Source organism: Hesperophylax consimilis, chromosome 8, assembly GCF_061612785.1.
Source record: "Hesperophylax consimilis isolate HC1 chromosome 8, BYU_Hcon_1.0, whole genome shotgun sequence".
Classification (NCBI taxonomy): Eukaryota; Metazoa; Arthropoda; class Insecta; order Trichoptera; family Limnephilidae; genus Hesperophylax; species Hesperophylax consimilis.
In genome coordinates, this window is record NC_142843.1 from 20,427,116 (window position 1) to 20,441,920 (window position 14,805).

The 14,805-nt window shown below is 33.7% G+C and overlaps 1 protein-coding gene across 3 annotated transcripts in view; it reads left to right on the plus strand.

Moving 5' to 3' along the window:
- Window positions 1–14,805, plus strand: part of LOC149421694 (uncharacterized) — a 253,161-nt gene that overhangs the window by 223,283 nt on the left and 15,073 nt on the right. For all 3 annotated transcript variants that reach the window (XM_089635019.1, XM_089635020.1, XM_089635018.1), the window contains one exon: window positions 11,351–11,531. In XM_089635019.1, coding sequence (XP_089491145.1) covers window positions 11,351–11,531 — 181 coding nt within the window. The remainder of the gene's footprint in view (window positions 1–11,350; window positions 11,532–14,805) is intronic.

The window sequence follows — 14,805 nt, forward strand, 5'->3', positions numbered from 1 at the left end:
ATGTATGCAAGAGCTGCGTTCCACCTGACGTCATTAGGTTTTTTCCATTCGGTTTCTCCGAACGCGCCGGCTTGCATTCGGAACGTGCGTAAGGAATTTGTTCCGATCGGAACTAAAACGAACGTGTGCGGCAGTTAATTTATTTTCTACTGATTCCGTGCATTCGGATGTCCGAATACGGAAAACGAATTCGGAAATCGAATACGGAAAACGTATGTATGCGGCCAGCCTAAGGGTGATCTTTGCCATATATATTGACGGCATCCGTGGTCGAGGGGTAAGGATCTCGACTAGCAAGCCTGAAATCGCGTGTTCAAATCCCGGCGTGCGCAAGTAAATTTTATTTGATTAATTTGTGTCATTTCACAAATTACTAATTTAAAATAATTTATAGTATATTTGCGGCACGTTCCAGAGTGAAATATTTATCGCCCTGTATCGCGCTGGTGTAAGACCACCTTCCAGAATTAAAAAAAATTGCTTGAAATGGCTTTCACCATCGTCTACCCTATCTCCTTCCCCTCCTTACTACCTTCAGCCTCGCAACATACCCCATGTGGATGCCATTGCCTCACTGGCTGCAGACGGTTGGGAACAAAAATCTAAATATAGGGTACTCGTATATAAACAGAAAGTAGAGAATTTCTCTTAATATTAGTTACATTTTTTAAAACTTCGGTTACATGGAAGACATAAACTTTTTTTTAAATGAGAGAAAAAAACCCGCGATTCTAGAAAAGTGACTAAGGACGGGTTGTTTCGTAGAATTTGAACAATTTCATCCAATTTCAAAGTTTATTTTCTGGTTCTGTGAATGTTCTATTCAGGTTCTGTTATTATATCGTTATAGGCTAGTTGCTTTAAAAACCTGAAATAATTTTTATTATTTCAGTTCTTTTTCCACGTCTGTTGAACTTGAAAAAATCATTCAAAGAACTTGAAAATGAAATTTGAAGAATTGTTTAAATTCTCCGAAACAATCCGTCCTAGCATAAACAGAACAGTACGGTTAAAGTAATAATAGGTAATTACAAATTGTAACCTGCGTACAGTAAAGCGATCGTTCTTCGCAATTTTAAAATAAGAGGAAAATGTTCACAGTTCAATTTTGCAGGCAAATATATCTTTATTTTTTTTATACCCTTTGCTATATTAATTTTTTTTTTAAATCTCTGTCAAATTTATTAATTTAGAATATAACCACTGCAAGTTTTTGATTTTCTTAAGCTGACGAATCAACTAATTATAGAACGTAATTCTGGAATCCTTATTGAATGTTGGATTAACGACTTGTCAATTAAATTTGTGTACAAAAAAACCAATGAAGCGAAAAGCTGGGAAAAGATGTTTTTCATTTGAAAATATCAGTAAAATTAGTTTTATTTTTCTTTTGTACTACTCTGAAAAATTAATGTAGTTCTATTTTTTATTTATTTATTTGTGAAAAACAGGGATTCGAATAACACTTCATAACATTTACAATTACAATTAATCATACATCTACGAGTACATTAATCTATTATATTATATCTATAAACATTTATTAAATCATGCATCATCGTGTTAAAAAAAATAATTATACTAATCTTGAATTCATTTACGTTTGACTGAAACATGTCTATTTCTGAAGGAGGCTGATTTAAAAGCGTTGTTATTCTCCCCAGAGACATAGGTAGGTTGGTCCAGCCTCTTGGAAAATAAAAAGCCTTTGCTGCCTATCTCTGGTGAAGTTATCGGGGACATAAAACGTAATATGCTCTAGAACATCAGGATTGCAAATCTGTCCGTCTTTTTATCGCATCTTTTGATGACAATCTCACAAGTTCGATCATTTCATCTGTAAATTAATAAATATCATTAATCAATTATTTCGTTAGTAGTATGACCAAGTTGTATTGGGTAATATAAGTATCACTTAAAATTAGGGTTATGATTTGTAATAATTACACATCAATTTTTTTTAAATTCAAGTGCTTGCTTCAAGTTCTTAAGCCTTAGATTATTATTTCCCCAAATCGTTTGACGATAGGAATGCACCCTCAGATACAACAATCTACACAATTGCCGAATTGTTAGTGGGGGGTGAACTATGATTTATGTTAGTTGCTGCTCGTGGTATTAATCCAGGTAGATTTATTGCTACGCCAATTCTCTTCTACTCCTGAAATGAACAATAGTAATTCATGCTATTCTGTTTGTATGTGTTAAGTACCTAACACATACAAACTTATCGGTAATTACTAATGTTTGGTATGGGTAGTTTGTTATAATATATAACAATATCTACGAACTTATGACAATCTTATATGCTAAAATATAACTATCCGAACCTTTTGTAATTAGTTTCTCTGCCATTTTTAAAAGGGTAAAGTCAGAAACCTGCTACTGATATTAAGCAATTTGAAGTAAAAATTAGTCTCACAGTTACCAATTTCGTAAATAATTCAAGTTGTCACATAACTTCTAATGCCATGGTAATTACTAGGTAGAAGTGAGCCGATAACGTTCATAATACAGCTATTAGTGTTTCTTTATGATATGGAATAACCGCACGGCTAATGGCTACTGCTTTCATTTCATAATAATATCGACTCAATAGAAAATTACGACACCAATTTATTTTTAACGTAAATTGCATTTTAACTGAGGTAGTGCAAAGCTATAAAAAAAATTACATCTCTCAGTGCTTTGCAAAATTTGAAAAATTGACTATAGTAATATTTCCTGCATGGAACAGTAGAGTAAACTTATTAGCGCTTGTGATACATGTATTTCCAGATACAAGCACAATTTGTAACATAATACGTAAACGGAATTGAATCAACCTTACTAATCGAGAACACACTTAACTCACAAGGGGTGTATTTAATTCGTTAATCGATTGAGCACTGTGTATCTGATTAGTTTATGATCAAAATTATCAAATACCCACGATTTTGCCATTCGGAGAAATCTAAATAATAAATTATTTTATTCTTCTTACTTTGGCAATGAAATAATAAGAGTAATAAAAATAACATGTACATCCATTTGATCTCTGGTGAGTTGACGTGTTGTTCTTGTATTGTTTTGTATTTATTTTGCTTATAAATATAATGCAATTGCATAATGTTGATTGACTAGATGATCATTTGTGGAAAAGTGTGTGAAAGGGTTTAGTTTTTCCTATGGGGAAGATTTAACCCGGACATAAAGTCGGAAATATAATATTGAAACTGTTTTATTCTCATCCCGACATTCAGTACTTACCCAAATTGCCTTTTCCCTTGTTTTGTTCCATTCCTAATGACGGGTTCACACGAGGACAGTATAATACTGTTTTGTCCTTTGCTCCAGACCAACTGTCCTAGTGTAAACAGTAGTTTGGAAAACAGAACAATGAACCGAGAAACTGTCCCAGAGATAGACGGGCAAGCTATTTCCGCAGTATAGTATCTTATCCCCACCACCGCGCCCGTCCACGTTGTCCGCTTGTAAACGCGTTTTGACAAAATAGTAGGACAATATACGTACGTATCTCGGCTCTCGGCGTTTGGAACTCGAATTTCGGCTCTAAATGTCTCGAAAATGTAACGCTGCAATACAAATTGGTATAAAAGACCGATAGAAAGATAATAACAACTAACTTAACTTAACAACTGTTACATCTATTAAAGACCTTGGTGTCTCTCTTGATAGCAAGCTTTCTTTTCAGGATCACATAACTGCAATCGTTAATAAATCCCTCAAACTACTTGGTTTCATCACTAGAATCACTTCGGACTTCAAAAACGTAAATACCCTTAGAACTCTTTACTGCTCCTTGGTTCGCCCCCATCTTGAATATACTTGTGTTATCTGGTCTCCTTTTTATGCTGTCCACATTCTACGCATTGAATCTGTTCAACATCGGTTCTTAAGAGGGATTGCTAGGAGGCTAGGATTAGAAAAAGGCAAATACTCATATGATGAAATTGAACTAACTCTAAACCTCTCTCCTTTAGAAGTCCGTGGGGAAAGAAATTACTTCTTCCAAATTATAAATGGTATTATTGATTCACCTACTTTACTGCAACTCATTACCTTCAATATCCCCTCGCGCAGACTCAGAAATAATGAACTGCTCTTCCTCAACCATCATTGGACAAATTATGGATATTATTCACCATTGTCCAGAATGTGTAGACTGGTCAACTCAAGTCAAAACCTTAACCTTTTTGGGATAAGTCTGAATGTTTTTTTCCAGTCGCTAAACAAGTGACGGAATATTATAAGTGTCCCGTGGTCCTGACCCACGGCGTAGTCTAGACTTGATTCGACTTGTCACTTTATTTTCTTATATTATATCTGCCTTATGTCTTTGCTTTCATGTACCTTTGTCTAATCCTGTATTTTTCATTTTACTGTATTCGTGTTATTATTTTGTAATTTGGACGATGTCCGTTAATAAATTAATAAATAAATAAGTTAACTCGCTTGTAACGTACTCTGTCGTGTATCCATTTTGACAGCGTTCCGCGTTAGAACTACGGTAGAATAATTGTATTGTCCCATTGTCCTACTCTGCGCGTCCAAGCGATTAATAGAGCAGGGACAGAAAACTATTGTATTGACTTCTGTATTGTCCTCGGGTGATCCCGGAATAAAGGTCTTACCTTCGAAGAAAGCAAGAATGAAGATTTGAAAAAAGAAGCCCAAGGCAAGTGTTATTTTTTTATGTGTGAATACTCGTCGTCGCATTTTCGCCCCTCGTAATAATAATCTCATGAAAAGTTTATAACAGAGTATAAATTATCATCCCCATGTGAAAGCACATTAAATATTGTCGTGTGTTGATCAGTGGTGGCCGGTGGTCAAAATATGTGGGGGTTCACCAGTTATTCAGATAATAAATTTAATATTAGGTACATTCCTATTTATAAAGATGGTCTATTCTCCGCTCATTTTATTTATCGAAAACCTTTATTACCATCTTGTTGACATATGGCCACTAAACAAAATGTGTTATTATACCATTGCTAAAAATTCGATAGATTTAGTACCTTTTTCGGAAAAACTCTCCCTTTAAAATTCAAAACCCCCAGATGTGGGGAATTCTTCCCAGACATAGCATCACTGCGAAACAATCATTCATCTCATAATAACATTTTGCACCTTTTATCGAAGAGAGCTGTTACCGGCACATTAGCTGAAAAAGAGTAGATTTTAAATTGAAAACATAATATCAACAACAATATCACGCATACGCATTCCCGTTTAATATGCTACGGAACAAACTATTCCTTCCGCTGTGGTGGTAAAAGCAAGATCGCCGTCCGAAATCATGCTAATATTGGTAAAGAATCGTATGTACCCACGCTTTAGACTGTTCACAGAGTAATCAAATAAAGTAGTAAAATTCTGGATCGCAATTGAAAACGAACTGCTACAACCATAGTCACAGTCACAATGCAAGTTACGCACGCTTAGAGTATCAAAAATATTATTTTTTCATACAAACGACTATACTTATATACCTCAAAACTACCCTAAAACGTAACGCACGTTAATCTACGCGTTACTTTAAATCGCCGATACAATATTGTATTCGCATGTCTTTCTTTAATTGTATTTTTATACGGACAAAGCCATTTATTAAAACAACTAATTCGTCTTAATATTTTAAAATATGACTTGCCCACAGGATATTTTCATAAAATAATTCATTTTACGCCATCTATGAACGCGTAGATTATAACGTGCGTTACGTTTACCCTTATGGTTAACCGCTACGTTCGGTACAATCTACGCGTTCATAGATGGCGGTAATTTAATTATTTCTACAACATTCCATACATTATTAAGACGAAGTATCGGTTTGCGCCCGTCCATATGAAGTATAAATATGAATTAATAGTCTAACTAATTATTCTCCGAACTTTTCGATGACTAAACACGCCCACGTCACATTTCTTGGGTTCGTCTTTATTCTAGGTTACCTATGTCAAAGTGTCTTTCTAACGAAAGACTTATACTCCAAGGTACAATAAGTTTTTCATCAACGCTATTGTACCTACATAATTGAATACTTATTTAACGTTTTGATGTATTTTTAAATGTCTTTTTAACAGAATTCAATATTTTTTGTTATTTGTTGTGAGTTATTTGACGACTTAATAGCCCCATTTTTAATATCATTTTAGTCTACATCCCCTTGTCAATTTCTTTTATTAGTTTTCGTGTTTTAATGTCTTCACGTCACGACAAATTACCCCTTCAGTGTTTATTTATTCATCTTCCATTTTCAGTAATCTAACTTTCCGTTTTCAGTTTTCATTTTCATAGTAGAATTTCGTGTTCAACCATTGGGTTTTGTTTTTCACTTGAATTCTGGGTATTTCGATCGGTAAAATAATTTGAAATAACAGTTCATGGCATCATTGTTTTATGGGATTATTCAGACACTCTAACATGATATAAAGTGAAACCTGAAATTTATGAAATTATCAGTTATGATAGCAGTTCATCGAAAATAATTATTTTACATCTCTTTAATCTATTGGTATTTTAAATACCCGGATTAAGGATAACTTTTCGGATTGATTTATTCTCAACCACATAAAAAAAGTTCACATTACTGCTAGTACATTGAAGAAGAGCAACTTAGATTACACATGATTAAACCAGCGTCGTCGTTTTGGTGGGAATCCGACGCTTTGGACTAATCGGCTAAAAGCTGGGCATATAAAATTTAATTCTGATTTGAAAATTAAGATAAAAATGCGATAAGGTTATATGAATGATTTTCTCACGACGCTATGAAAAAAGTCAAAACATTATTTTTATTAATTTATGAATAATAACAATTTAGGATGTTAGCATAGAGCTATGCAAGTAGAGGCGCTATTGTGTACTAATATCTTGTTGAATCTTGTTCCACTATTAGAACACCATAAGAGGTGCGCGTAACCGGATTTGTTAGTTTTAATTAAGAGCGTTGGGTGCGTTGGAGGTCAATTGAAGGTAAAAAAGTCGAACATATTTTATCACTTCATGTTTCATCTAAATATAATACATCAATGGGTGTTAGTGACAAATGAACAGAATATAAAGGCGGTTGTAATATGAACATATCCACACTCTGATTTTTCCTGTATCTATTTAATAATATCTATTATTTTTGAAATTCCAATCAGGTTTTCGTCCATTAAAATAAAGACTTTTGAAACAAACCAGTCGTACAAATCGTTTAGTCGTATTGAACTAATTGGTCTGGTCAGGCCTTCCCTGAATGTATAATGCCTGGAAAGCACACGACATTGATTTAAGGAATTTCCAAGGCAGGCAGGTAAATACCATATAATTTCCAAGGCAGGTAAATACTCGCTCGGAAGTTTTATGAAGTTGTCAAAAGCTTTACGAAGTTTGTAATTAAGGTTCACGAATAACGACTCTTCTTATTATTACATGAGCAGAGCAAATCATAATGTGTACTCAGATTAGATAGAATAAATCTTTTTGGACAGTTGGGTAGTGGTAGAGTCCATGACTTTTTAAAATTGGGTTTTGGGATCAATTCTTTGTAAAATGGTAATCGATAGGAAAAGGAAAAATCTTATTTACCTATATTATTTTGTGTTTGTGAATAGGGAAATAAACTGTTGTTGACGCTGGAATTGCGTCACCGTAATTTGGGACAGAGAAAGGCGTTATCCATTCTCTGTTCCAGGAGACTAGTAATTCCAAATGCAGATTGCGCTGCCCCAACCAACACACAAAGTAATCGCCAGATTTCTGCACTTACCAGGTTAGTGATGCTTTGGTTTGATGTCTGTCTGTCTTCTATGTTTGGGAAGAACGTTCGATTAATCACAAGTCACCCTTTTTTACATGAACCAATGAACACAATCAGCGAGCATGTGCTCCGAATAATGAGATTAAAACGGCGGTTTTTCTCTATGATCTTTTGTCAATGACGATTGAATTGTTACTTGCCGCACTTTTCTCGGTGCGGCCTGTTGTATGTGCAAAATCAAGCGCGGAGTTTGAATTCCTGCTCTATGGTTGGTGGAAGCAGAACAAAGCTGATAATGCCAGAAAAATGAAAACGTCATAACGAATGTTTACTGTTCAAGGTAAAATGCAAAATTTATACCAATATTATAAAATTTAAAGTCTTAAACCCAGTAGCAGAAAATCTGTCACATTATGAATATTTATGTTTCATTGGAACCTCTCTAACTAAAAAACGCTCTGTCGTCATGATACAATCATTTCCGTCTGTATTTTTTTGGTCAACGCTACTAATCACGACATTTCTATAAATAGAAAAACATTAATGTTGATGTATGTTCTATTTTATATAGATATACAAGTAGATGCCTAAACTGTAAACTTATGTTTTATCATAGTGATTTGTTTTTGGGGATTATGCCGTATTGCGCTACCTCCTTCTTTAGCAACGTTTCGGACAGCATTGCAGTGTCCATCATCAGGGCAGATGTGTAATTTAACCACACCTTTATTTGAGTATAAAGGTTTTTTATTTCATGAATGTAGCCTCGCTGACAAAAACCTTGTCTAGAAACCTTTTTATCTGCGCGTGTCAAAATCCATTTATGTTTAACGGCGTCCAAATGAGTATAAAGGTTATTCTTGAAATAAACATGAAATAAGCAATAATTGCAGAGCGTGATGTAAGCGTAATGAGTGAAATTAAGATGAACGAAGTATTTGTGAAGGATGAGTTAAGAATGAATGTAAGTAAGTCTAAAGTAATGGTGTTTGAAAGAGAGAGAGTACCAAAACAGTCTGCAATATAGTTGTGAATGAGGAATACTTGGAGCAGGTGGATGAGTTTGTGTATTTAGGAAGTATGTTCTAGATAGATGGCAAGGCTGACAGAGATATTAAAAGAAGGGTAAATGCAGGTAACTCCATTAATGGAGGACTGAACGCAGTTGGTGCAAGAAGCGAAGCTAGCAGTCCACAGTGGATTGCTGGTACCTACCCTGATGTACGGAAGTGAGGCATGGAGCTGGCAGAGAAAGGATGAAAGTAGATTGAATGCTGTTGAAATGAGATCCCTGAGGCGTACGTGTGCTAAAACCATGTATGATCGTGTGAAAAATGTGGAGATCCGCAAAGAGTAAATCTCTAATTCAATCACCATTATACTTTTGGTCGTGAAAATCTCAAAAAATACCTTATGTTTTATCGTTTATTAAAATATAATTCTTACATTTTTATAAAAAAAATAGATTAACATTGTTAGAAGTTACCATAAGTAATTATCATCGATTAGGTTATATAAAAAGATAAAGAGCAACAAACTCGGCTATCAATTACATAGAAACCGCACAGAAAACGATCTTAAAGGTAATACAAAAAAACATAGACTAACTGATACAGACCAAATATTCAACAGCTGTGACGTACTAGATATACGCCAATTATACGTTAAAACACTACTAAACTACATTTTTGACAAAAAAAATAAATTTCAACATACACAAAATAACACTAACAGACCAGTTAGACAAGCGTACAAAGAAAACATAAAAACTCCAACAGTAAATTCAAGCTTTGGACAAAGACACTACCAATACCATGCTATAAAAGCTTTCAACAGTCTAAAAATTAAAATTAAAATTGAGGAAAATAAAAATAAATTCACACGCAAAATTACAAAATGGATTAAACAACAAAAAAGACAATATTACCAAAATGTCATGGCATAAAATAAAAATAAAACCTACACGTAACACACAAAACCAATATAAACACACATCACTCACAAACACACAAGATTATATATTAAATGTATTATTTTATCTTATATTGTAGATTGTATTTAGATTATCTTTTCATATTATAAAATGAAGGCCTCAGCACGGGCAAGCCACCCAGTGAGGCCAACATTACTGGAAAACTTTGAAATGAAAAAAAAATATTGTACCAAAATAAATACAAAACGAAAAGGCAAGACATATAAGCAATGCAAAACAAAATTGTTTTTTTAAGTCTAAGGCTATTATTTGTCCCGTTGTTCTCGGTATGGTGATCAATGACTTTATTATTAGTTTATCTCTGTGAATTTGAAGTAATGCATATTTTTATAGATTCTGATTAATTTTAAAACTTTAATTTCTTTGAATAATTCACGAGTCGAGTAATTTATTTTAATCAGTTTTCTTTGGACGATTCTTATAATTTCTAGATTTTAGAAAAAGCAATCACTAGTCGACGTTATTAAAAAGTAGTAATACCTTCATAAAAGTAGAGATTATTGTAAATTTCTTTAATAAAAATAAATAAAAATAAAATATGGAACTCGAAAAATACGACAGGGGCCATTTTGATTTTTTTTCAGAAATTGTTTAGTAAGGAAAATAGCCGTGTGGAAGCGAAGCTGGATGGTAACTATCTTAAAAATCAGATTGTTTTACGATAATGTTTTACATTAAAAAAAAAACAATGAATTCAAATTAATAAAAGCAGCCTGGTTGTCTTTAAGCACGGAGGAAATACAACAAACACCATTAAATTTATCATCTCCAATTCAAGTGCCAAATGTTTGTGACAAACATGTCTAGGGATTCGAGTTATTGGAGACAATATAATATTATTACTAGTTGTAGTTGATAATAGTATCTATCTGCAAATCGACTGTTTAGACTAAATTGACTCTGTTAAGACAAGGTGAATTAAATTTGACAGTTTGTATATTATTATATATTCACCACAGTTACTGTTCAGTTCTGCCTACATTGAATGCTTACTAAATGGCATATATATATATATATATATATATATATATATATATATCTATGTAGATATATGCGAGAACTTTATATCAGTTCTGTCAAACACGAATTCATTAAGTATCGTATATACAAGTATGTTTTCATAGTTGTACCGAAATGGTAATTTTCTACAGACAAATGGTCATAAAAAAACAGTAGGCAATTGGACTTCTGTTGTTACTCAAGTACTTGAATGATGTTTCAATATGCAATATTCAACTTAAAGTGAATTTAATTGCTAAGTTATTTAATTATTACTTTATCAATGGACATCGTAAAATATAGCAGATGATTGAATTGAACTAAAAACGGCATCAATTGGCGACGTTTTACCTTTGAATGCGTTGTTTTTTTTTGAGTTAGGTAAAAGTTTCTTTAAGAACTAATTCAAAAATCCATTATTGAAAAATTATTAAAAAATCATCGGTTCGTCAGAATAAACATGACAAACGAAAGAAGGGAGAGAAAAAAAGATGTTCAAACTATTGCAATATCCTACAGTGGGACAAAAGAATTCCAGATCCTGGCTGATGTAATACAATCGAAATGTATCATTTCTTACAAATGCATTAATTTTATTTTTCCAGAAAACCTGCAATACTTGCGCCTGGGTGACAACCGCCTGCACATGATCCCATCAGATGCCCTACGTCCTTTGCACAGGCTGCGCCACCTGGACCTTCGCTCCAACAACATCACCGTTATCTCCGAGGATGCCTTCACGGGATACGGTGACTCCATCACCTTTCTCAATCTGCAAAAGAACAGGTAGGTCTACATTTATAACAATATTATCTTAAACAATTTCTAATTATTGGTATCCTCTTTTTGTCCAGCCGTTTTGTAACGGATGAAGGCGTACCGCTGATGATTGTGAGTTCGTCGTGATAACGTCTTCCTCTTTCTCACTAACGACGCATGTAATAGAAGTCCAAACGGAAGCTCTCATTGGTGGAAACAGAATTATAAAGTCAGTAAATAGTATATAAATTATCTGAACAATATTCGAGCTGATAAATAAACACAAATGTTTAATCATGGTTTCAAAAAGGGTTCGTTCATTTGAACTTAAATCAACGCCATGAAAATTTTCAGCATAGATGACTCAATTAATAGTCAACTTATTTACCCTCTCACATCTAGAGTCTAGACAGCTGTAAGGGAATATGTCCAAGTTTTTCCCAAGTATTAAATTAATAAAGTTCGATCAGTTTTTAGTGCGACTTTCAAAGGTTTCATAAATTGCGGAGTTTCCAAAGAATCTTGTATTTTCATAATTTAATTATTGAAAACGATTCATACCCGAGTCTTTATGAATACATTTTTGTGGAAAAAGTAAATGGCGAGTTCAGAAAATTTATAACATTTTACTCTCTTAAAATAAAAAAAATTTGTTTTGCCAATGCAGAGTGACAAATAAAAATAAAAATGAAAAAATTGAAGGTACATTTAAAAAAAATTGTTCACTTTTATGCTCAATCAACAAAAGAATGAAAGTGAATAAAATCGTAATGTAATGTACTAGTTTTTTCTAGTTAAATAAGTGAAAATGTAATTTTCTTTTCTCTAGAATAAAAACATATAAATATATTTTCGAAGAAGTTCACTTTGTGGTTTGACATTAATTTGAAATGAATTATACTTAGATATTAACGAAACCAATATGGCACAATTATTAAAATATAATTAGTGGTTAATGCAAAGGGATATTATAACGTTGCATAGATTAGTAGCCGAGTAGACAAATGTGTCGGGTTAGGTGTGTTAATGTGCCAGCTACATTCCATCATCGCTCAAGCAACATTATCTGCTTCAATGATAGTAGTATAGGTTTTTGTGCTTTTGTTGTCAAGTTTGTCGTAACACGGGAATTTACATAGAAACATCATTTTTTCATTTATAAAAGTTTTATTACAGATATATAACTACCTACAAACGTAGATACAGAAATTTGCAATGATACTTCAATAAATGAATCCGCTTGATTTAATTATTGTGGTCCGTGGTGTAAGTATGATTAAAGACAGTTTAAAGAAACGTACCACCATAATAATTGGACAGCCTTTCCAATATTAATAAGAAAGTACGTGAGGTATCTGAGCTGTTCCGAGATAAATGTACAGTCCTTACAAAACCAGCGATAAACGGGTGTACGGTGAAGAGTCGCGTAGAAATTCGAGTACTAAAAACTTTCCATATTAAGCGAGAAGATGGCAAAAAGGGGGACTTTAGGTCCATAACACTGATTCTAAATAATACGAGGAGATAAAACTCCTTCCAAAGAAAACACAAGTTCCATGATGCAGAATTGTGATAAATAATACACATAACTTTTAATCGCGGACCGGAAGTTTTTATGACTGTCCGTGGTGGGGCTCAGGACTTTAGAGACTTTTGTTTTTTTGCTTTGAGGGATGTTTGTAATTGAAAAACTTATTTAACGTTTTCTCTTAGTTGGGTAATCGATCATAAAAATCTTTTTAGCGAGATAGCCATCTTATCGGTTAGCAGGATTCATAATGGTGATATACGAACAGCCTATGGTAAACTGCTTTGGTTATGTAGAGTAGAGACAAAACAAAGTAGAGACTTGTTGACTATTGTAAACTCTTCGCAGTCCAAATCACCAAAAAAGCCATGTTGGTTTCAGATACTTAAGTTTTTTTTTTGCAAATCAGAGGAAAAATTCTTTAGATTAACTTTGATTTTTTCAATAATTAAGTCGAACAAAAATTTGTGAGTTTTCGGAAAAACAAAAAAAAAAATCGGACGATAATATTTACAACCAATTATTACTGGTAAGGAATGATTAACAACAACACAAAAGCCGTCACAGAACACCTGTCAGATGTGACATATTATAAAATATTATAATTGTTGGTTTTCCAAAATATAATGGAATAAAAAATAAAATAGATTTTATTTTTAACAGAGAGTAGTGTATTTAATTGCCGTGATTTTTCATTTTCACTGTCACTGACATTATTAATTTCACTGTCACTCATAATTAAAATCAATAAATACTTGCAATGTATTAAGAGACGTTAACGGCGTTCTGCTCGAAAATTTATTTACATTTACTCTGATATTCACAAATAAAGCGGTGCTCTGCTCGAAAGGGCGCTATTGTTTTTAAATTCACTCCGATACTCACAAATAAAGCGGTGCTCTGCTCGAAAGGGCGCTATTGTTTTTAAATTCACCCCGATATTCACAAATAAAGCGGCGCTCGGCTTGAGACGACGCTATTGTTTTTAAATTAACTCGATATACACTCAAATGAAGCAGTGTTCTGCTCGAAACGACGATCTTGTTTTTAAATTCACTCCGATATTCAGAAATAAAGCAGTGCTCTGCTTGGAAAAACGCCCTTGTTTTAAAATTCACACCGATATTCACAAATGAAGCGGTGCTCTGCTCGAAACGACGTTTTTTGTTTTAAATTCACAATATTCAAAAATGAAGCGGTGCGTGTATAGTACAGGTAACGACAATATAGGCGAAGAGAGGAGAGCGACGAGTCTTGCGGCTGGGTGGAAGGAGCCAACGAGTCACGAGGCTGGCCAAATGAAGAGTCGTTCCGTGCAAGAGCGTCGTCCCGTCTTGCCGCGCTTACTACGCAAGATTCGGTTTTACCCCCTGGGCGCGCCAAAAGATAAATGTTTTAGAAGGATTGAGCATGAGCAATTTCATAATTACTAAACATTCTCAGTACCTACAATATGAAGAAAGGTAGGGAATTTTGAGAAAACTGTGCGCCGATGTATCTTTTTCTCTCTTTCAAACATCACCATTACCATCACCATAGCAACATTTACACACGCCCTGATTCAACGCAACACTGTTCAATACCCCAAAAGCCAAACAACACTCTCATTTAAAACTACTTTAGGATCGAAAATGAATTAAAATATTCCAATCAGGCAGACGAAACCAATTAATTTTGTTTCTGAATTGGAAAACAGTATTCAGATACAATTATTATAATGTGACTCTCACATAATATGGAACAGCATGCGATGTTTACGTTCTGATAATATTG